General features: G+C 45.3%; 4 protein-coding genes across 4 annotated transcripts; 2 read left to right on the forward strand and 2 right to left on the reverse strand.

Moving 5' to 3' along the window:
* The first annotated feature begins 11489 nt into the window (after positions 1 to 11489).
* On the forward strand, positions 11490 to 13602 carry LOC120948361 (EGFR adapter protein-like). Its single transcript, XM_049605956.1, has 3 exons — positions 11490 to 11863; positions 11931 to 12563; positions 12662 to 13602. Exons 1-3 carry the CDS (start codon positions 11561 to 11563, stop codon positions 12833 to 12835), a joined length of 1110 nt encoding a protein of 369 aa, XP_049461913.1. The 5' UTR covers positions 11490 to 11560; the 3' UTR covers positions 12836 to 13602.
* An 81-nt stretch (positions 13603 to 13683) lies between these two features.
* LOC120948362 (terpene synthase) lies at positions 13684 to 19191 on the reverse strand. Its single transcript, XM_040364602.2, has 5 exons — positions 18648 to 19191; positions 18373 to 18527; positions 17555 to 18063; positions 17318 to 17445; positions 13684 to 17182 (listed from the first exon to the last, which is right to left on the reverse strand). Exons 1-5 carry the CDS (start codon positions 18717 to 18719, stop codon positions 17072 to 17074), a joined length of 975 nt encoding a protein of 324 aa, XP_040220536.1. The 5' UTR covers positions 18720 to 19191; the 3' UTR covers positions 13684 to 17071.
* A 908-nt stretch (positions 19192 to 20099) lies between these two features.
* LOC120951662 (signal recognition particle 19 kDa protein) lies at positions 20100 to 20886 on the forward strand. Its single transcript, XM_040370474.2, has 2 exons — positions 20100 to 20519; positions 20593 to 20886. Exons 1-2 carry the CDS (start codon positions 20235 to 20237, stop codon positions 20803 to 20805), a joined length of 498 nt encoding a protein of 165 aa, XP_040226408.2. The 5' UTR covers positions 20100 to 20234; the 3' UTR covers positions 20806 to 20886.
* A 1133-nt stretch (positions 20887 to 22019) lies between these two features.
* LOC120951661 (uncharacterized) lies at positions 22020 to 23240 on the reverse strand. Its single transcript, XM_040370473.2, has 3 exons — positions 22754 to 23240; positions 22523 to 22687; positions 22020 to 22446 (listed from the first exon to the last, which is right to left on the reverse strand). Exons 1-3 carry the CDS (start codon positions 22830 to 22832, stop codon positions 22100 to 22102), a joined length of 591 nt encoding a protein of 196 aa, XP_040226407.2. The 5' UTR covers positions 22833 to 23240; the 3' UTR covers positions 22020 to 22099.
* Between the last annotated feature and the right edge of the window lie 949 nt (positions 23241 to 24189).

Consider the following 24189-nt stretch of genomic DNA (forward strand, 5'->3'; position numbering starts at 1 on the left):
GCTAGTGCTGATGGATGCGACTGGGCACGGGTCTAAGGTACAATCAGTTCATTATTATTTGATTTGATCTTGTCCATTTCGCAACGATTGATTGAGCTTTTGATGTACGTGACATTTGACTGTAACTTTCAGTTCCCGTCCACACTCGCCACACACCGTTTGGATACCCACGAATGCTACAGAAAATCGGCCAAATTCATCGTCATTGTAGATACGGCCTGTAACCGAACCGAGCTTACAAGCTTTTTCCACCGCCACGGGGTACTTAACTATGTCGCAATACCGCTCGAGCCTCCCGAGCCAAACTCCGCCAAACCCTTCGTCCAGGAACTGTACACAGCGAATCCATTCACGAACGAGTGGCACCTGTTCAACGGGCGCGATCACAACCGCTCCAGCACTGCCCGCTACTATCCCAACAAGCTGGCCAACATCCATGGGTACGAGCTGCTCGCCTTTGGGCTGTACGAGTTCCCGTACATCTTCGAAGTTACGGGTAACCATACCGCCGGTCTGCTGATGGAATTGCTGCACAATCTGATCGTGCGCAAGCTCAACGGCACGGTGCGCATGGTACGGAGCGAACGCACCCCACCGCTGCCCGGCCGGACCGAGTTCGATCTGACCTTTGCCTACACCAGCTTCAGAGCGCACTACATGCACGACGTGTCGCTGAAGGAGCGCGGTGGCTACTGTGTGCTGTGTCCCTTCCACACCGAGCGGGACTTTCTGCGCCACCTGCTGAAACCGTTCTCGTTCGGTATTTGGGCCGTGCTGGGCGCCCTGCTCGTCGGCTGCCGGTTGCTGGGCCACCTGTTTCCCGCCCTGTTCGAGCGGAACCTGCTGGAGCAGATCTTCTTCACAGCCGGCGCCTCCCACCGGCAACCGTTCCCAACGCGCATCGTGTCCTTTTCCGCGGCTGTCCTAATCTTCTTTCTGTCCGAGGCGTACAACGCCAAGATCGTCTCGCTGATGTCCGACTCGAAGTACTTCGATCGGCCGGAATCGGTGCGCGAGCTGATCGAGTCGGATTTAAAAGTTGCCATCCCGGGCGTTCGGGCATCGCTGCTGGCAGAGTCGTTGCCCGGCAAGCTGGTGAGCAGACGTCGCGCGGAGGCACTGTACCGCGAGCGGGGCCCACTGCTGTTCAACGAATACTGTACGGTGATGTACTGCTACCTGGCCTACCTGCAAACGTCCGTGGGGCGCAATCTGCACGGCTTTCAGCAGTACGTTCTGCCCGATATGGTGTCGGAGCAGCTGCGGACACTGCAGCTAGCGACACACTCGCCATTCTATGACACATTTGCGGAGTACTACGAGCGATACTTTCAGAGCGGCATCTGGATGTACCGGCTGGAGTACATGAACCGTAAGCTTGTGCGGGAGATGCGATCGCTTGGCAGTCGCCTGGAGGAGGTCGTGTTCCATTTCGAGGATCTCGTCTGCGTCTGGGTGTTGATCGTGGTCGGTTGGGTGCTGAGCACGGTCGGTTTTGTGGCGGAGCTGCTGTGGGTGTGGCTCGAGCACAGGTACGGTGGCTATTTGTGGCAAAGGTCGAATCGGTTGTTTAGAAAATCGAGAATATAATTGAGCAAAAAACATAAATCTATTCTATGATTGCACGAAAGAGACAAGCTTGGGCCGTAGAAAGGGATGAAAATGGAAAAGAATTTGCAAAGGGATACAAAACTGTCCTACGAGTTAGTATGGTTGGGTAGTCAATACAACCACTCCTTGATAGAGAGACTCCTCCTCCAGCCGATTAAACGAGTAATGAGTAGGTTCAAAAAGTCTTCTGTTTTGACTGTTGAGTGAGCCAATTTTCCGCCATTCGGATCAGCATATCGTCATCTTATTTGGAATTAAAAGTTGGTCTGCCTTATCATCATACTTATCATAATCAGTCTAATAAAATCGCAATCCATACATCCATTTATTCTAGTTTCATTCTTTTTGGGTCACAATTATTATTGTAATAAAATTGGTTCTTTCATAGAATATGAATGTATATTGCTTTGTAAACTTCCTTTAAACATCACAATTTGGATGTATTTTGTAGAAATAAACCCTTAACTACAACCACCACCACCACACACTGGTGACCGCAAACCCGTCAAAGATGGCATGCCAGCATGGTGTCCACATTCTAGCGACCCCTTACACTAACTGGCTTTAACGCGTCCGATGCTAGTTTTATTTGGCTGCACACCTTATAACCAGCTCTGTTTGTGGTGATTTGTTTCCCTGGAATCCAGCTGTGTGTTGAGCCTTTAAAGCGCTTAGCTCGACGCCTGTCGCGCGTGTTGGCTGGCATTTGAGGCATGCAAAATACCTTATTCTACTGAGCGCATTAGTCTCGCCTTAAGGTGCCAGCGTTTGGAGTGTAATCTACACACACACACACACCCACACTTCCCCCTTTGGCAGGAGTGGATGGTAGGTTCGCTTGAACGCTTGAATGCAACCTAATGCGGATGGCATGGCGCGAGCATTGGGCGAAAAGGGAAACAAGGTGAGCCCCAACAAGCCGAACAACACACCGGCCACATATCATGTCACCACAGCATTTGTTTCGATCGTTTGCGATTGCTGCTTTGAAAGGTAATATTTTGCACATGGTTTTCCACTCATTTGATATGAAATGTTGGAAAGGTTGTTCGAATCATTTAAAGTCTCAAGAATTAGGCACACAATTGGACACACCACAAACCAAAATGGGGCTCTGCTCTCACTGACTGCCATTAAAATGAAGCACAAAAGCAACAGATAGTGGTTAGGTCGATTCATACCGGAAACAATTCTTAGCATGAGCACTCCCTCAACACTTTTACCCCAAAACGAGCAATCGATTCATGAGCCCTTGAGGGGAACTTTTTTGTGTTCGGAAAACTTTACCAATCTCAATCGAGCTTTTGGCCCAAAAAAAATCGAACTGCATTTAAAAGCTGATGGTTGTTTTTTTGTTTCTTCTTGTTTGCTCTCCATTGGCAACTTCATTTCGTGCACCGCTTTTCAGCAGATTCATTGCTGCAGTTGCAGTTTGCTAAAATGCAAACAGTATCGAGTATTGGTGTATGGTGTGATAACGACTAGTAGCGAAAGCACCGAACAGAAAGTCAATTTTGGGGCAATGGTTTTGTTTGGAATTGTTTTTTTGTTGTCGACTTCAATCCGGCACCCTGCTTCGGGAGGTAGTTTGATTTTCATCCCGATGCCGAATCCGTGGTGGCTTTTTCGTGGTGGCAATTTGGGTGGCTGTTTTGAATAGAATGGTTTAGCCCCCCCCCCCCCCCTCCGACCAGGGAATCAATATGAACCGCAACCAGGACCGTCATCAGTGCGGCGGGTGGAACTCTACTCTGTACAGAGAGCATGGCAACACTTGCATTCAACAATTTCTCATAAATGCAGTCGGGCTAGGAGCATACACACACTCTCCATGTTTGGGCATCTGTTTCCATTTCGATTGGTGTTCTTGTATTTCTGTGTTATTTTTGGTTTTTCTTCGGCTTTGAGGAAAAAAAAACAACGTCTCCCCACACCAAAGGCCATGTTATTGTTTTGGGGTCGGTTGATGTTAGCAGCTGCTTTTGAAACGTTTGCCTCCCGCTCCTAGACCACAACACACAAACCACTCCCTAGAGCCCTGGAGGGCATCACGTGATGCGGGTGTTAGTTATGCTGTAGTTTTCGATGTTTCGATGTTTCGATTTCAAACCCGTTTACACCAGCAGCACTTGGGAACGCAATGCATTAGAAACGCAAAATTCACCCACCACCACCCAGCCCGTTGAGTGATTTCGGGCATCGTCATTCATCGGCTCACACCGACAGGTCATTTATTGCACTTGCACTTGCACAGGATCTGCCACTAGCGCCCTAGCTCGAGATTGTGTTTGTGAATGCTCGGGGGCAAACGGGATATTTGCGGTGCGGTTTGTGGTGCGGGGGTGTCAAGAAGGTCGGTGCCGTCTCGCGTGGAATGTGTAAAATTAAACTGTCAGCACAAGTGGGTAGCGTTTGGGTTTGAATGGTGATTGGATTTTAAGCTGGACGATGGTTGAAGTTGGACATTTGTAGAATGTTTTGGGAAAGCTGTCGTTTCCCGTGGCGTATTTTTTTCAATTAATTTTATGAATTTTAATTACAATGAGGCGAATGTTCTTAATGGTTTTTGAATCCATTTTGTGTAGTACTTAGTGTTATTTATTTATTTTCTATCGTTTTGGTATGTTTTGTTTTATATGTTTTGATGGTGTGTTATTTTCGCCTCTTTTTTTATTCCTTTGGATCTTTAAATTTATATATCGTGTCAATTGTTTGCGTCTTCTTTATAGTTTCTGTTTTAGCTTATATGTTGTTGCATTGTTTCACTTGTATCTCTTGTTTATTCCTTTGGATGTATATTTTTACATACTTCTTTTACTTTTTTCATTCGTATCATTTTCATACATTTAAGTTAAATATTTTCATGTTGTCTTATTTTTGTTTTTCATTTATGATATCACTATTCCTTCATAAACCTTCGGTAAATTTATACCACCATAGCTTTTGTTTATTCAATTTAATTAATCATTGAAAATAAACGGATTGTTTTGATGCAAACTAGTAATTTAAACTTGTTATTAACAAAAAGACATAAACAAGTGTACATTCATGTGAGTTATGAATCAAACAATAGAGGAGACAAATAAAATTATTTTCATTTCTCCCCATTTATGGACTCACGACCCACAGCCCATACCCGTGCAGCAAATCAGTGTGTGAGGAATAATAAACAAACATAAAAAAGCGCCAAAAACGCGTAACAATTGTTAATAATTTCACTGTACCACGCAAACACTTCCCAAAAAAACTACAAAACATGGTACAAAAACGTATACAAAATAATCTTTGCGTTCAACGCACACAAAACCCGTTTCCCAGCTAAACAAACGATAAAACGAACACTAGAAAAGCAAACTTTAGCCGTTATAGTCTCGGAGTTCGCGGGCACACACGGCTTGAGCAAACCGGAACTACCCGCGGAATGTGTACTAACGCGCAATAAGACGCACCAAAAACCTAAACAATGGTGCTCGTAGCCCAGTAAGAAGCGGTGGAGCTTCCGGGGGGGGGGGGGGGGGGGGGAAAGCAGCATACAGAAACGACACTGGCACAGCACATTCTCACACGCCTCTCCGTGTGCGTTGGAAGCTTGGTTGGTCACCTTCTGGTTGGCTCGAACCAACTCCGACGGACCGAGCAGATCGATCCGGAAAGGGTATTGAATTCTAAACACGAAACTGCCCACACCCCTTCAGATTCGGTAATGAACTGTGCGTGTTGTGGAGAGTATCCGTATCGGTATTTGTTGGTGATGGTTAGCGGGTTACGCTAACAGATTGATTCCCACCGGCTAGGCCCACCGATGGTTGGCTGGCTGGCAAATGGGCGAGGAAGGATCAATAAAATACCGAAATACACTGGCCAACTGGCGTACTTAGCGGCTGTAGGAGGGCAGGGGAATGAGAGGGGGCTAGAGGATACAGGGCAAATATACACGCATGTTGCGCGTCTGTTTGGGTACGTGTTTATTTGGGTATAAATCATTGCCGGGTGGGTGGGCGCTTCGATAGGAGCGGTAGAGGTTGTTGGATTGCTGTGCTGGAAAGTCCTTTTAATTCCGATACGTGCGCTACAGGTTTCGCTGATGGGTACGGGGTGTGCAAACATCAACTGGTTCTTGCCACAGAGCCTAGGAGAGGCTTAGAGTGCGAACTCACAGGTGACACATTGTGTTAGTACACAGATTGTGGACAGATGGCAGTGGCTTAAAGTAGAAGTGATCATCGCAAAGTAGAAAACTAGAACCAATTGGATACAGATTATGTCCATGTTTAGTACGATATAATACATTCCTTTACCATTACTGGAAATAAAGCATTCGTGAACTTCCAATCCAACACGTTTCATCATCAATTGGATTTAAAAATTGGAAAACGAAACCCCTTTAACTCCTCATCATCCTCACCAGCTCCCCCAAATCAATTTTCCGCACGAACCCGAACAGAACACAGGAAGGTGAGAAAACAAACGAGCTACGAGAAGGCGGCGGCGGCGGCTGCAAACGGATGAACCCCGCGTTAAGCAAACAGGACGAACGTGCCTGCTGTCCAGATTCTATCACGTGTTGCTATCTGTCGAACCGACCCTCTATCCTGCGCGTGTTCAAACGCACGGTAAACGATTACAAACCACGGCCGGTGTACGCACGCACGCACGCACGCAGTCTTATGTGATCGTTGTCAGGTGGAAGGAAGGAAGCAAGCCGCACATACCAAATGATTCTTGGTGTGTGTGTGTGTATGTGTGCGCATGCAATGGAATCGCAAAGGGAAAGCACGCATAAAAATATTTGAATTGAATCAATAATGGCTAACGGGTGGAATGGATATTCCGGGCCACCGTGGAATGTGTTTCTGGTGAATTGGTTTTTCCAACCGATTGACCCCCCCCCCCCCCTCCCACCGAACCCATCTTCTTATCCATGCACCCTTTTTAGACCTCGCACTGCCTGCTGGCTCAAGTGATGAGGGAAAGCATGAGTAATGGGGGACCCCGTTCTGAGGGTTGATGTTTTCATTGATGCGTTCTGGTTGAAGGGCACGGATTGGGATGGGAAAACTGGCGAAAAAAAAATTGGACGAGAGAAGATATATTTGCAACAAACCATAAGGCAACAACAACAATGCGTTGGTGGGGTGGGCTGGGGGCCCGGGCCTATCGGCAGATAAATCACGTACCGGATTGGAATCAATTTCGCTGAGCACGCGGCTGGCGGGAGGTTTAACCGGTTGCGTTTCCATGTTTACCTTTCCAAAAACGGGGCACCGCACCGGGAGGATAAGTTCGGAATCAAATTCGTCTGTGAGTAATATTTGTGTAAAAATATACATATCATCGTATGCGATTGTATTTGCCATCTGCGTACGTTGGAGGGTTTTATCCAGCGGAAAAGGGAAAGGATAGCTGCCGTGCCCGCTGTTTCTAGATGTAAATTCGTTCACTGGAATGTGCCGGCGTAGCATGCATTACAATGTGCGCGACAGTGAGCATCATCACGTACATTTGAATGCACTCGGTTTAATCTGTGCCCATGGTAAACCACATTAATTACAGCGGAATAATTTAGTTCGTGATTGAAATATATAATTTACCATTGCAGAAAAAAAGCAAATATACAATTTAAACGAATTCATTAAGCCGAGATGTTTACAGTTTGATTTTGACATGAATGAACATTTTAAATGGAAATTGTGGAAAGTTTGTTCAAAGCATCGTATTCAACCGGTTCATCTCGCATCGTTGCTCTTAGCTAAACGCCTACAGTTATGCAAAATTATGCTTTAAATGTTTTTAAATCATACAATTGCATACTTGTAGGCGTAAACTTCCGAGAAATATTAGCGATTTTTAGCATTTGTCAGTTTCTAATCATGTTTTGAAACAATTTAAATAAAAATGCAACTTTAAAAGGCTTAAGTTTAAGCTTTAAGTTTAAGCAAGCTTAAGTTTTAAGCATTTGTTTCGCTCAAGACGTTCCTTCCATGGAGTCATCTACAATAGTAACATATCGTTCTCGCCAGGTCACTTAAATCGAACTCCAATTACATTTCAATTTCGAATAGAGATATTTATTAAATTCCGTTTCGCAAGGCTGCAACCTTCCTCAATTTGCTTCCCTGAATCACACACATACAACTTGGCATGCATTTATTATGCAAAACTTATTCAACCCGACTCGATGTACCCGGCTCCTACGAACGGTATCCTTGCAAACCGTTCCGGTGAGTTTCCGGAGAAAAGCATGTTGTACTGTTAAACGTCAGCTTAGCCTTTCCGAAAAAAAGGATGAATAAGATAGGAAGAAAGAAACAGAACAGCACCGAGGAACGTCAGCCTGTAACCACCCGATCTTCCTTCCGAATTTTACTAGGTTCCAAATGGGATGTTACTAAAAGTATGCAGTGACCAGTAGGTCACAGACAAACAAATGGTTGAACAAATGTTGAACGGCTAGCAGCATCTTGCCAGCAGCGAAGCTAGCCAGAACACGAGCACGTAATCGGTTACCGTGGTTTGCCGGGTGCTGCCGGGTGCAGCCTCTGCCCAAGCTTTCTTGTAAAAGAACACAGGACGTGTCAAATATGTTTCTCAGAGCAAAGGAAGACATTCTTCTTCTTTACTTGCTCACAGAGAAACAGGCCAGCTGCTCCGTGATTGAGTGGGTACTGCAGAATCATCTTCCCTTGGCCCTTTCAGCAGTGCGTTGACAAAGCGCTGTCCAGGTAAGGCGATGAGGTTTCAAGCTGGCGGAGAAGAAATTTATGATCAAATTAATTTGATATCTCCTAAAGAGCCGTTCTGTACTTTCCCTCAGCTCAAACACTGCCCCTTGAAGTTACTTGAAATTGCCAATTGAATCATCGGTGCATTCAGCATAATGCAACTTTTGCAGCAATTTGCAATTTTGTTGCCGCATTCTGCTCACTCACTCAAAGGTCGGGTTTAAAGGGGTACTGAAGAACCCGATGGTACCAGTTTACTGTGCAGGGGAAGAAGAGGTAAAGGAGCATCCAGCCAGAAGCGGAGCCTGGATGTACACTCCAAAAACTAAAGAAACTTTAAATTAGTTTCCCTCCATCCATTGAGAAGGTCAAGGAGCTACGGGAGTCTACGAGAGAGTTTTTGTGGAGGATTTTTCATATCCCCCCCTTTTTCCAGCACTAAAAGAGGGAGAAGGTTGTGCGGGCTTGTCCCCTTTTTACACTGTATACTAAGCTGCCCTCTCTGCTGGTGGAGGGCTAACAAGTTTGGCTAATACCGCAATTAGGTGCATGATTCAATTTGTGTCCAGTGGCTGGATTTGTTTGTTACATTCCAGTGCGACAAGCATTTTTGGCGGTTGGAAGCTGGTAGGTAGACACCCCAGCGGCCAAAGGGATGTATCATCAATTAGGCAAATAATCAGCAAATTAGAATTTAAACTTTGCCAAGCTTTCGGTGCAAATCGCATGACCAAAGTTGTTGCGAAAATGGCTACAATTGGGCGTTCGCACAGCACGGCATGGCTTTAATTAGAGGGAAATCTTAAACATCCAGCAAGCGCACGGTTATCCATCTCGTCGGTTGATCGGTCCACGTGCCCGTGCAGCAATGGTCATGGACGCATACGACCGCAAGCGCAAGGATGCGAACACTTTCGCTAAGTAATGAAATCTAGACAGTATTCGCCACCTCGGGATCGAATAAATTAATACCATTAGCGTCTGGGCCGGTTGGTCGGGGGACCACCACCAGCACCAGTGCTCCGTCAGATGCTGTGCGCGCCCCGACCGTGTTGTCAGACAGACACAGACGTTCGTTCTTTGCCTGATGCATTCCAATGGTGTGTATGGAAATTCACGAAATTTAGCGTCTGAAGAAGAAGCTAAGGGCTTGAATGTTAAACGGTTAAACGGCGCTTTACACCATCATCGTGGATTCGATTCTGATTCCGCTTTGTAGTGGAGAGCTGATTGATTTTTGATTGTAATTTTACTTCACCCAGTGCCTTGATCGGTGAACTTGGAATTGGGGGAAGATTTATGGGAGTGCAATTGCAGTTGAATGAAATGCAATTAAGCTAGCACAATCGTGCATTACAAGCCCGGTTACTATGAATTCAATGTAAAAACCCATAACGAAATTCAAACGAGCATTTACTCAATGTCTTAAATGCATCCTTGAAACATGTAATCAAACAACCGGAAAGCTTCCGCATGAGAAGTTCCGCGCGAAAAAACTTTTCTCTCGCGCGCTCCCGTTGGGCGAAAGCATTAATCCAATTAACGTAAGTGCCTTCCCTTCAGTGGGCCTTCCGCAGCGTGCAGGGTGCCGGATTCGTCGTTTGAAGTCATTTCTATTAGCTCACTCGGTAAGTGATTCAGTCAGCGGCTCCTCCTCTAATGAACTATTTGCACATTTGGCAGGGTACGAATTCGAATCCGTTTCCACGCTTACATGTTAACCATGGCCATGTCACAAAATGGCACAGCCGGATATTCCAACCGGTTTCTTAAACAGCAGAGATTGGTGTGTATTTGCCTTGCAGGTTTTTCTGCCGATAATTATGATTGATGATTGATTGGAGCAGTACCCGGAATGACCACCGTCTGGAACTTGCCCCAATACCTTAAACGGAACTAGAAGCAAGGGCGTGCTTCCCCTCTCTCTTTGGCGTTGGGAAAACGTCGGAAGCGTTGTAACCACTAATGTGACTCCTGACACTGAAGGCCATTAGGTGGTGATGGGTGGTGGGAAAGGTTTCACATTTCAGCAAACGAGTAGTGACACGCCATTTCGATAGGTGCTGCTGAAGGGGAAATGGTAGCCGAATTGAGTTAAATTAATTAATTGGAGTGGAGGTAAAGGCAACGGGCTTGCAATACTTCGCAATAGAGGGAGACGTTCATTTCAGTATGACTTTCGAGTTAATGCAGTTCATTAGCTAATTTAACGGGAGCTGGATTACTTATGGTGATGTACTGCTTACTTAATAGACTTTTCGCTCTTGGTCTTTCTGCTCTCTGGTTGATGGTGTCGTTTGCCAATCCGATATTCCCAACATTATTGAGCAGAATGCTATCTCTTTCACGATTTTATGTTATATATGGTCATTCGTTGTCTAGCAAATGATAAGGTTGGCCCACAAGGACCGAAATGGTCTTAAGTAGCGTAGTGTGTCAAGAATAGTTCGCAATGATTAATCCATATACATCTTCAGTGATGAGTTGATTATTTCATCTCAAGTGAATTAATCTCAAATCGAATATTCAAAGGTTTATGAAGTTCCAAAGATTTCATAAGTCTCTAATTTGTTTCATTCTTAACATTGATAAACTTCTGAATCCCTGAAAACTCATAAATCTTTCAAGATTCCAATAAATCTCAAAGCTCCACGAAATCTTGTGAGGTTCTTTTTCTTTCAATATTGATGAATCATTAGAGATCCATGAATCGTGAAATATTCTTAAATATTAATATTTGAGATTGAGATTCAAAGATTCTCTATGAAGATTCATTTAGATGTATGAATCTGAATGAGATTTGTTCATCTCTAGTCTTAAGTTTTTAACAGCAGTGACAGGATCTTCAACTAACAGACCTTCGTTTTGAACTTCAACTCTTCCAAAGTTTGTCTATTTTCGGCTTAATGTTTCGATAGGGTTACGCTACATCAAAGAGTTGCAGAGCATGTCAAAATATGTCAATAATATTACATTGTGTCAAAATGAATGTTAGCTCAAAACAGATCCTTTCTCTAGCGTTATCTTACACAGACTGCAGCAAAGCCTTAGGCAGAGATGTCTTCCTTAGAGACAAAGAGATTCTGAGAAAATAATTAAAAAGTATAATAATTTATGTTACAACATTTTTTTTACAGCTTGTGAGGCACCTTCCACCACCAGACACCCAGCACAGAACGGCGGCTTGTGATGTGAGCTCGACATAACCGCACGACATCCCGCTAAATATGAACTGCACCGCCATCAATAGCAACCAGATCGAAACGACACCAAACAACCTGCCCCGGCTGATGGGGGGCATGGGCACGGCGACACCTCTGTCCACCAGCCACACACCAACCAGCCGCACGGCCAAAGCGACCATCTGCAGCGGCCCGGGCGGTACGGGCGGTAGCGTAGGGACGACCGTGTTCTTCCACCGCACCACCAACAACCTGCTGGATGTGCCGCGCACCGCCAACAGCTCCGAGGAGGAAAACTCACCGACGGAATTGAACACCTGCCGCAAGCTGACCGAAAAGCCCCCGCTGGTACTGTGTTGCAGGGTTAGCGTCCGAGAAAAATCGGTTCACTAAACCATGCCCTTCTCATTTGCAGGTGAAACGACTAACGATGGGTATCCTTAGGACGGCCGAAGATAGCCGACCGCTCGTGCACAGTTCGTCCTCGCCGTCGAGCTCGTCCAGCTCCTCCCAGACGATCTCGGACGGGTACGTGAACGAGGGCATCTGTGCCGACACGGCCGAGACGACGCTCTCGACGACAGTGTTCACCACCTGCAGCAGCAACAGCAACAAACTGTCCGGCTCGGCAACATCGGCCACCATCACCACCACTCCGACGATGGCCGCCGGCAGCAGCACAATCCGAAGTCCGCTCACGCCGGGAACGTCGCTGGGTGCGGCGGGAACCAGCATACTGTTCGATGCCGGTGGCCCCCGCTACAATCATACGGCGACCACCCTGCTCTACCCACCGGCCGTTCCGCTGCGCAACGATAGTCTCAGCCTGAAGGAACAGCACGAGCTGAAAGGGGCGCCCTGGTTCCAGGCGGGCATACCGCGCGAAATTTCGCTCGAGGTGCTTTCGCGCCAAAACCCGGGCGCATTCCTGGTGCGCCAAAGCACAACCAAACCGGGCTGCTTCGCGCTGTCGCTACGTGTACCGCCGCCGGCCCCGAAAGTGGCCCACTATCTAATACTAAGAACGATACGGGGGTATAAAATTAAGGTACGAGCATACTGTGACTGACTTACTCCGGTTCCGGCGTTATCGCTTCTTGTCACTTATGGCGTACTTTGTTTTTTTCTCTCCCTCTCTTTTTACAGGGTTTTACGAAAGAGTTTACATCCCTGAGGGCACTGATAACGCATCATTCGGTGATGCCGGAGCTGCTGCCCGTACCGCTAGCACTGCCGCGACCGCCCCAGATCGTGCACCGGCAGGAAGACCCAGAGACGTACGGTTCGCTGAACGACTTTCAGAACATGATTACCGAGTAACTGATTTCGGAACGCACGACGTGTTTCTTTCCTGTTTCTTGATGTTGATTAGAAAAAGAGAGGAGAAGAAGAAGAGGTTAATTAAATCCCACAAATCGGACACAGTTTGAAGTGGGAAGTAAGCGATATGTTTTGCATTTATTCGTTTCGTTCTATACTTTTTCTCGTTGCCTCTGGTAAGCCAAAATGTCTGAATAGTCTCGATCGGAACGGTTCTACATTACGTTACGGACCAACACTAGGAACTAGAACTAGAAAAAGTACACCATATTTAACGCCTTTTTCCTTAAAGTTGGTTTTAAAAAGTGATCTTACTATGTTTTGCCTAATTCTTTAAATTTCCTGCCCCATTGTTGGTAAAACGCTCTATAAAAGAGAATCTTAATACTGTATAACCGGTTCATTTAGTACAGAAACGGGGAAAAGGTACAGAATGGAACACAAAATTAAGAGAACGCTAGTCAAAAGGCAGATCGAACAAGAAGGAACGCTTCGGGACAGGTTTGAAAAGAACGTGATAGTCTGTATGTAGGATGCGAGTGTAAACAAAACGCTAAAGAAAATAGTAACATGATGCAAAAGATTATTAAAAGAAGCAATATTGTTGGAAAAGAAACGGTAACTCAAAATTATAGCCTAAGCTTCACAAATGATGAAGAGAAAAGTAATGTAGAAAATTATAAACGATAATATGTAAAGTAAGAAACACGATAAGGTAAAACAGACAGAGCAGTACGGCAAAAGAAAGAAGTAAGAACAAGAACAAACAAACGATAGACAACAGAAAAGATGACGAAAAAAGCAATGAAACAACGGCATATGTGAATGATAATACCAAAAAAACAGCGTAACTGACACCCGGTTAGGGAAGAATGAGTGCATTATTTAATGTTGTATTTTAATTGTACGATAGAGAGGCCGAACGGTAAGTTGGTTGTAGAGCTAGGAACTCGTGTAGCATTGGGTACGAAAAACGGATGATAAATTTCTCACACATTTTGTACGGTTTTATACGTTACGAGTGTTGTGGTTTGATATGGCAATACACTGGAGGATGATAGTGGTTAGTAAAGATTTGATTCCTATCTTTTCATTCACCCCACGACGATGACGCTGGGGAGCTTATTGTCAATCACATCTTCGTTGTTTTGAATACGTTACGCGGCTAGTTTCGCTTGCGCCTAGTTTTCATACGTGTAAAGTGAGGTACAGTTCTAAATTCAAGCCATGCAAAGCACTGTTTTATCCATTTCTTTTGCAAAGCCGGTAGTACAGAGGGCAGAAGGATTCGCAATATTAGATCGCAATGAGTTTTAGCAGTATTCGTTGGCTTTGTATGTGCATTTTTGACTTAAACTATACTTGTTCGAACCAATTAACACGGTGCACAGCAAAGAACAAACGCATCGTTTGCTCCACTACCCCTACCATGCCTACCATACTAAGGAAGATTCGTTGGTCTCTAATTAGATAATGTTTAGTGATCTGATGCAGCAATAAAAATGCATTAACAATAATAGGAGTGAATGGTCAATTACTCAGCAGTATCACACACTGCAGAAGGTGATTACGGTTTTAACGGATTAAACGGTTGGTTTTCAATGGCAGAATGTTCTCACAAACAGTTTTTCAAAAGCCTTTCCCTTCATCTTACTACAATTCACCATTATCCCTTATATGACTAACTAATCCGATTTATTTCCACGCTTTCCATTTCCGTACCTTCCTGCTACGCTAATTGTGCTAATAAAAAACCACACAACGTGACCCATGCAGGAACTAAATATAATATAATACAAGCCATAACCGAATCGAAAGCAATGTTTGTGAAATTCTATCGTAACGCTGCTACACCTAATAACTTAGGACAAACGAAATTGACGATCCGAAACCAATGGCTATCAATCGCTTGCTTAACCTTTATAATCTCCAATTTGCGCATTTGCCACCCCTGGACTGGGCAACATTTGAGCGAAATATAATCCTATATGTACAAAATATATAGCAAACTGAAAACGAAAGTTAAAATATGTTAAATAAATACGATCATTTCACTATGGCCACTGCGCTTACACTAAATAGAAGCAGATAACAGCATTACACTGATTGCATACACTGCTTGGAGAACGTTTCGTAGGATTGTACCACAACACAGCCGTTGTGGCCGTTGCGAAGCTTTTGGCAATTCGTTTCTCTCACCCTCACACACACACATAAATGCCATTTCCATTAAAATTATTTTCCTTTAACATTCATATACCAATTGTGTTTGCAAAGGGTGATAGGGAAAGCTTAAAAAGGCTAGGAATAAATTCCCTCAAAATACTGCAACCAGTGCAGCAAAATGTTACTGTCAATGTCATAAAAATTGTGACTGAAAATGCTGACATGTCAGCGTCACGTACTCAATTGTGGTGATCAGAGGTGATACTCAAACAGTTGTTGTGACCAATACATTCTTTGTGACATTTTAGCAGCCAACGCTTGGTCAGGCACTTTGTCATGATTTTGTTCACTGTCACACACACAAAATTCACAAAATGTCACTTATGACTATACCAAATTTCGCCTGAAACAAAATCATGTCTACTGTGCTAATCAGAGGTGAGACTCAAACAGTTGTTGCGACCATCAAGTGCTTGGTGACATGTTCTGCAACCAACACCTGGTCAGTCACTTGGTTGCGACATTTTCTGTCGATGATCATCAGGATAGTCATGGGCGATATGCGGTGCGTGCGAGTGGTCCCAAGCAGCAAAATGAACATGTTTTTATCGCTCTGTTTGGCCCGACAGACCATCAAACCAGACAGAGTGAGAAACCATTATCATTTTGTTGCTTGGGATCACACGCCTAGTATATTCCAAAATGTCGTGATTATCACCGACTGAAAATGTCATGACCATGTGAGTGACCAAGAGTTGGGTGCAAAACAAAATGTCACCAAGCATGTGATTGGTGTACCAACTGTTTGAGTCTCACCTCAGAGATCATCTCAGTTGTGTGCGTGAGCTGTTTTGAGCTTCGTTTCAGTCATAAGTGTTGGTGATTGAAAAAGTGGCATTTGGCAGCACAGCCAGAAAAAAAACGTGATTATGCTTGCGCCGGCATTAAGCTCAGCTTGTCAGACAGAGTATCGGGTTTGACTCAAGCACTTGCACGTCGCGTTCGGCTTGTTCGGCTTGAATATCAAACTACCACGGATATGTTCATTGTTTTCGATGGTGATTCTCATGACATTTTACAGCACTGACTGCAACGTGCTGAAATAGAATAGCTACTGTTAGCGGGGACATGAATGCAACAGCACATATTTTAGCGTAGTTTGTCTCTTAATTTCAGATAGCTGGCACGGTTTCTCGAGCCTCACGGCCATGCTACGTAACATATTGGGCATGCAATTACATGATTTGTCTAGCTAGCTCAAGCTTTACATCTACTAGCCGTTTTTAAAATCTTATTTCCATATTATCAATTGTAAGTCATATTTTGTTCTAACAACGAATTTTCTGTAACCATTCTATGAGCCGCTACAGAAATAGTTGAAACGTGTAAAGAGCAGTGCATTGCAGTGCATGTTTTACTAAGAAAGTGTGCCAACAGCCACGTTTAAAGTGAAAAACCTGCTATGCTCGCTATACTACCATGGTTTTACCGCATTGGAAGATAATGTATGAGTCCGTAGTAACACCTCCACTATTATTATACTTATTGTCGCTCACATTTTGGTCAGCCGGAAAGCGCGCTACGCCTACAATTAAACGACTAAGAATTGGCTTCATTCTAAAGCCCGAGTTACAGAGCTTTAGTGGAATTGAAAGTGACATTTCGGGTTTTTATTGATATATATCAATACATATTAATCAGAATATGGCTTTTCGTACATCAAAAGCTAATATATTCTATAAAATATAAAATATATTGAAATAATAAATTAAATGCATTCCCTTGGGATTTTCCGCTTTGTTCACGGTGAAAAAATAATGATCAGCGGAGAATAACACGCAAAGGCATTTAATTTATATTCTTTCTTTTGGTATATGATAAGCCATATTCTTATAAATATTAAATGGTCAGTAGCCTGAATATAGCACAAAAAAAGCCCGAAATTTCACGTTCATTTTCACGCAAGATCTAAAGCGGCTTTCTTTAACTTGAAATCGGGTTTCCTCGCAAAATTCCGCATTATTAAAAGAGTTCCTTAGCATTTTTTTCTTCTTAAATGTAACAAGCTGATTATGGTGGCGTCGTGTCGTCATCTACCGTCATACCGTCGGAAACTTGCTTCCAGCTGAGCAAATCGTTCAGCAACGCTTCCATAATTGGATTCGGTCCAAGACTTTCCACCTGCGAATGAATCGATAGTTTAAAATAACATTAGCCATGCGCTCGGGGGGGAGGCCGATTCAAAACGCCGAGAATGAGCAAACAATTTCGAGTGCACCGTATCGTGCGAACGTGCCCCTTCTTCTTCTTCTTTACCTCCTTTCGTGCTTCCTTGTCGAGTGACTCTAGCACGTCACGTGTGTACTGAAAGCTGCCCAACTTTTCCAGCAACGTTATGCAGTACCGCTTGACCTCGACATCGCGCGTCCGTTGGCGTAGAATGTCTGGTAAGGGGAAATTCAAATTATTCGCTCTCGCAAAAAGACAAAGAACGCCGCATGCCCATTTGGCAATGGTCCAAAAACGGTGTTTCCACGGGCCTCAAATACTCACGTAAAACCTGCTTGTCGTACTTTTGCGTCTGTATCGCGTGTATGACCGGAAAGCTAAACTTGCCCTCGGTCAGATCCTCGCAGTAGCTCTTGTTTTCCGAGTACTCCTTCATGCTCAGGTTGCAGTAGTCGTCCCGTATCTGGAAGTACAGCCCCAGGATCGCGGTCAGCTTGGTGAAATCTTTGCGATTCTCGCTAAACAGCTGCATCAGCCGGATCGCCAGCATGAACAGGCCGCCCGTTTTCCGTATCGTCATCTGCTTGTACTCCGTCTCGGTCGGGCAGGCGTAGTTGTCGCGCCAGTAGATCTCCATACCCTGGCCACGGTGCAGCTCCAGCAGCTGCTCCGTGTACACCCGCGTCGCATCCGGATGGCCGAGCTGCTGGACCTTTTCCAGCGCTAAAAATAGCACATAGTTGGCCGCATTGATCGTGCTCGCCACGCCGTAGATTTTGTGCGCCACCGGGATGCCTCTGCGAAGGATAGAATTGTCTTCGATATCGTCGATGCTGGAAATAGAACATCGAGAATCACACATCACGGAGCGTGCAAGTGAGGGCGGGGCAGGCACGAAAAGCCGAAGAAAAAAAAACATTCATTAGTCACGGGCAGTTTGTTAAGTGCGTGGCAGTTAATTGGGATGGGAAAAGCGAGAAACGGGAGATGCGGCCAACATAAACAAACAACATTCATGCTGCTTTTCGTCGCACAGCACACTTTCCGTTGGCGTAAACACATTTGCCTGCCGCACGGGTAACCATCAAAGCAGGCAGGGGAGGGGAAAACAAGTGGGCGTGGAAACGGAATGAGTCACTTACAGCAAGCTGGAATTGTGCAGCATTTGGACAATCTCACTTATCGCCGCCAGCTTGTCGTTCGGAATGTGTAGCCAATGGTTTATCGCTAGCGCTAGCTTCGACCGGACCTGCTTTCCGGGAATTTGCTGGATGTACGAAAATGGTTGCAGCAGCGTCTGGAAAGAAACGAATCGATTTTATTGCTTTCTCCCATATCCAAGGCTTGCTTGCAGGACGATTCTACAACCCCACAGAGAACACACAAAGACACAAAGGCGGACGCACGGCCGACTTACCTCATCCTGTTCCTTCTGGGATGACTTGTCGTGACACTTTTCTATAATTTCATACAATTCATGCATATTCATCGCGACTCGTCCAAGGATCACGGGTTTCTCTATTGCAAACGCACACACACACACTTGTCGCGACCTTACTTTTTTGTTTAAACTTTATTGCAACCGCTTCCACCGGATGCCACAAGGTGATTTCTCAATGCGGGACACGAGCAAGGGGTAGAAGTTTTTTCAAGATCACCACCACACACTATGGTAGCGCAAATTCCGATCGATAGCTGCTCAGTCGCAGACCGTGAGGCAAACCAATCCTTTCCGCAGCTTCCACTGCAGTTGTCCGCAATGGAGATGAGTTGACTGGGGCTATTTTTTGCCTTTGTCTCAGGCCGGATTCGATCGATAATTCTGCTGCTGTTCGTACACGAGATGCAGACCGTGGCACGGTATGATAATGAACGTAAACACCTTCGCGGTAGAGTCCACACTTGTGAGTAAGCAGAATGGCACTCTATTTTGTTGCTAAACACGCACTGTCAGCTATTTGGATGGTGGTCCGCGCAGCAAAGAGAGCGACCGTGTGTGCAGGGGTTTGTATTTTGGACGTAAACGAGCCACATTCGGCTGTCAGATTCGGTTGATGAAAGGTGGGGGAGGAATTAGCAACAGAGCGTTTCTACATACACCGAGAATGCAGCTGAGAAAATAACTGACAGCATGCTTTGACAGCGACTGACAGCATTTTCGGTGAGAGAATTCTCCTCGGCATGCAAAGAACGATGGAGCTGAGAAAAAATTGAATTGGTAGTTTATAGCGATCGATCAATTATAGTTTGCATTTTTGCCGTCTAATAATCGTAGAAATATTATTAAAAAGTAAAAGAAACTTTTTTGATTTCATTTTAGCGATTAAAATGGATTTTTTCAACATCATTTTAAAAGTCTCATCTCGGCGCTTTTCAGAGCTTCTACACACACCAGCGTGAGAAACCGGTTGTCAATTCTCTCACAGCCATTTCTCAGCTGCTTTCTCGGTGTATGTAGAAACGCTCACACACACAGGAGAGGTTAATATATTCATTCAAATAAATCGAAAATGTGGCAGTAAATGTACCATTTTTATCACTCTTTATCACAGCACTGCAAATCTCTACGGGACTCTCTTTGTTGAACGGGGAGCGACGTTATGACAGTTGTACGATAAACAAAATTCATATAGCTTGTGGCTCAGTAATGAAGCTTTTCTCCTCTATGAAAGACCTTATATTGAATTATGATTCTCATATTATCCATTAAATGAGTTTCACAGTCGTAAATTATGATTTGTTGTATCAGAAAAGGTCTTTTGCACAAAACAACATGTTAATTATACTAGCCACCCTGTGTTTTGTCAGTGCCGCTGCTGAAGGGAGTATTGTTGTCATTGGCGCTCCCTTCAGAAACGTTTGACACCAAAATAATACCCATTGACGACGACGTGTCAGTGCGAGTGTATTCGAATGTTGTTTTTCTGCGACGAGAACGTGCTGGACCTCGTATTTTTACTGAAATACCGTGCAATTTAGTCAAACAAACTACTAGCAAACAGCGATGGCCACCATGCATGCACATCCGGGTCATCCAGGTGGCTCGCGGATGCAGGGACCGCCGCCCCTAACACCCTGGTCACCCGACAAGAAGCACAGCGACCGCGAACGATGGGTCTGCATCTATCCGGCGTACATCAACCGGAAGAAATCGCGCCAGGAAGGGCGCCGCATCCCGAAACAGTGCTGCGTGGACGATCCATCGCCGCAGGAAATACGCGACGTACTGCAGGCGCTGAACATGAACGTGCTGGTTGAGTTGAAACAGTATCCACGAGAGCGAAGCAGAGTAAGAGAGCACATTTTGTTCGCGGGGTGAAGTGAAAGTGTTTTTGCTAACGATCGTTTGCTTCTCGTTCCAGGAGCTACAATGCCGCGGTCGGATTCGCGTCCAGCTGCGTAACGATGATGGCGCACCGCTTAACTCGGAGTACGCCACGAGGGACAGCATACTGCTGCATCTGGGGAAGACCATTCCGTTGCTGAAAAGCAGACAGGCCAAGCCGCAGGAACAATCGCAGGCCGCAGCCTCGTCGAGCGCTGGCCAGAAGAAGGGCAAAGGAAAGCGTCGATAAACGGCACGTATGATGAAATGGCAATCGAAAGGCGGTATGGGGAAAACAGCGCAATAAACATACAAAACACGCAAGCTTCAACCGTAAGTTTATCTATTTCGGCCAGAGGAAAATGCTTAACCCATTGGCGGGTGTTCTAGGGTTTTCTGCGGGGTGGTTTTGGTGTGACTGGAGGAGGAGGTGGAGGTGGAGGAGAAGAAGCTGGAGGCTTTGCCATAACAAAGTTTTTCACCCTATACGCCTGGAAAGAAACAAGGTATCACCTGATTGCAATCAGAAGCGCCTCCACAGGGGTCTCCGCCGCCAGTTACGCACCCTTGGACCGGGGCCACAATCCTTCGTAAAGTTTCGCCCGCGACCGAAGCACGGCCGACGTCTACGGGCTGGCACGAAAAACCCCGGCTGGGCAACGATTTCGTCCTCCGCTCCGTCTTTCGTTTCCTCAGCGGGAACAGCGACTGCTTTCTCGTCACGTTTGGCCCGTGCCTCTTTCTCCGATTGAACTGCAACAGAGAGAAAGCTGACTTTAGTCCCTGTTTGACTAACTAGAATAATATTGCTATCGCAACTTACTTTTGTCGAAGTATTCCAGCGGCAGACATTGTGGGTTGTAGTCGTCCTTCTCACCAGCGGCGGAAACTGTCTCGCCAGCATCGTCAGCCGCCCGCTTGCTCGGTAGTCCCCATGCAACACTCACCCCAACAGCCCCCAGAACGAGCGAAAGGGTCAGAAGCTTTCTATAGATAATCATGGTTCGTTTTTGTTCGTAGTCGTACAAACAGTGAGCAAACAACAAGCCGGGAGTAGCGTTGTGCACGCTAAATTTATACCGCTTCCAAGTGATTTATCTCAAACGTGCCTTGCCATTCGCTGGCACGAACAATCAGGACTCGGTAGTTATCGTTGATAACTCTTCCGGTTTTCAGTTGACCGCTTATCCGCACCGAAACGGACGTGTCTACGTGTCTGTTTGGTGGTGGAGTCTAGCCTTTTTAGAAGATATCTGAAGCTTTGGTTTAATTCTTGCCGCATAAGGGCACTTATTTCCGTATATAGAGTTGGGGCAAGAAATGCTTTAAATACAGAACACTACCAGAATGGTTGCACTAGTAACAGAACACAAAGCCCGCTCTAATTCAAGTTTTTATTGTTTTTTTTTTTCCTTTTTTTAAGGCATATTGTAAAAAAGCATTTTGAACATCAAATTGATCTTTTGAATGTAAAACTTTATTCCTTAAAAGTAAGAATTAATCATAACACTAGTTCGGTTTTCATTTCGATTGTGCTAGCCATATCAGTTGAACAAAAGCTCCACAACTTCGGACTTTTCCAGCGGATCTTTGCCGATCCGATCCTCCTGGACGGCCGTATCGCTCGATGCCACTTCCATCACCGTACTACCGATGGCCTCCTGCTGGGGCTGTTCCGGCACGGTGACCTTCTTAGCCGTTGCAAAGTTTGAGAACAGAATCTTGTGAAAACCGGACAGCTTTCCACTGTCGTTCGTTTCGGCCGGTGTGGTTTTAACCCGCCGCCCGAATCGGGTACGGGTGGATCGTTTCTGTGGCGGCTGGATGAACAGATCGTACTCCAGGCCAAGCTGTTCACTGTTGGCCTTGATTTTGTCGATACACTTAGCGTCTGTGGCAAGAGGGAAGAGATTGAGGTCGCTACGATCAACAAAAGAGCTCTTTCAGCGGTGGTTAAATAGGCTTACGCTCTGTCGGATCCTGACTGCACTCGCAGATGCACTCCTCCCCACAGTAGAACCCATTGCACGTTGGGCAGAAGCTGCACAGATCGCGACAGGATCGCTGTTGATCGAGGAAGTGGGCACTGCTGTCGTTGAAATCCGGCGCATAAATCGATGCCGTTTGAACCACTGCAAAAGCACGTTGACGTTGTAAGCATGTTCGAATTATTTCGCCCCAATCTTCCAATCACTTACCATCCACGTGCAGTGACACCAGCAGTACTAGACAGGCCGCCCCAACAAGTAAAAGACAAAATCGTCGCTGTAGCTGCATTGTGGTCGCTTGCAGGTCTGTAGACTAAGTGAGCAGCACGGTACCCAAACCAGTAGCACGGTTGGTTTGTGTCCGTTGTTTTCGCGGAAATTTATCATCGCACCAACATGTTTAGACTTTCCACTACGAGGTTGTACCTCGCCTCGGTTTATGTTTTTTGTTTTGTCCCGGTTAGCGTTCGTACCTAACGTTTTTGGTACCGTCAGTAGTATCTCAAGGTTACAAAACAAGCGACGAACCCGCGGCCGCGTATCGGCATTGTAAACCAGTGGCCTAGTAAGAGCCGGTGGAAAGGAATGTTCTACCTGATTGCTTGCTTGCGTAGCTCCACATATACAGAGAGAGAGAGAGAGAGAGAGAGAGAGAGAGAGAGAGAGAGAGAGAGAGAGAGAGAGAGAGAGAGAGAGAGTGTATCATTTGATGTGGCTTCATTTATCTTCTTAAACGCAACTGGTTCCACTTTTGGCACCCGCTGAAGGGCTTAGTGTTGTTCAGCTAGAAGTGTTACTTTTTTCGAAAAGTGAGTTTGTTGCTTTTCTGACACGTTGCTTCACGTTGTTTGGTTGACATGCGGTTGTATAAATACAATTTGTATATATGTACGGTGCCGGTGAGGGCGTCTGCTATCAAGCGGGAGCGACACAAAGCAGTGTCTTTGTTGGTTCGAAACTAATTCATAAAGCGTTTGTTGTGAGAAAATTGTAAGAACCGCGTTTGATTTAGCGGTAAAGAGGATGAAGAAACTTTGATAAAATGGTTCGAGAAAAGTTCTCGATTCAGGCCAACATGTGGCCAACAAGCTGTAATGGCTAAATAAGAAGTAGAATTAAACGAATCTAATCAATTTAATTCAGTTCTATCACTGTTGGAACTTGCTATATCTTCACAAGGAATGGTCCACAATACCATAACCGTTAGATGAAAGGATTGCTTTAAAGGAGCTCAACATTCCTTTGACGTTTTTGTTTAAATAGTTCATTAGGCACGGTTAACGGGCTATGCAAAACAATTTTTGTTATTCTATTGCAGGGGCCTTCAAGGGTTCCGATACTTTTGACGCACTGTCTTGGCTCATTTGGAATCCAATTGGAATTTCTTATGTGCCAGTCGAATAAGGTTTCCATAGAATCTACTTCCCTTTACACAAGATCCACTAAAGTGACAGCTTTAGTACTAGCGCGCCAAAATAATCACTTCCAGTGTGAAAGTGTCAAGAAAGCATGCCAAATACGACAGAATCCATGAAAACCCCCATGTAGTTCGTTAATTGATCTTGAACTCGTATCGGTCCTGAAAGTGATCTTGTTCCTTACTCCTAAGCTTATCCCGATCCTGGAACTGATCTCGAACCTGTTTC

This window comes from Anopheles coluzzii, chromosome 2 (genome assembly GCF_943734685.1).
Source record: "Anopheles coluzzii chromosome 2, AcolN3, whole genome shotgun sequence".
NCBI lineage: Eukaryota > Metazoa > Arthropoda > Insecta > Diptera > Culicidae > Anopheles > Anopheles coluzzii.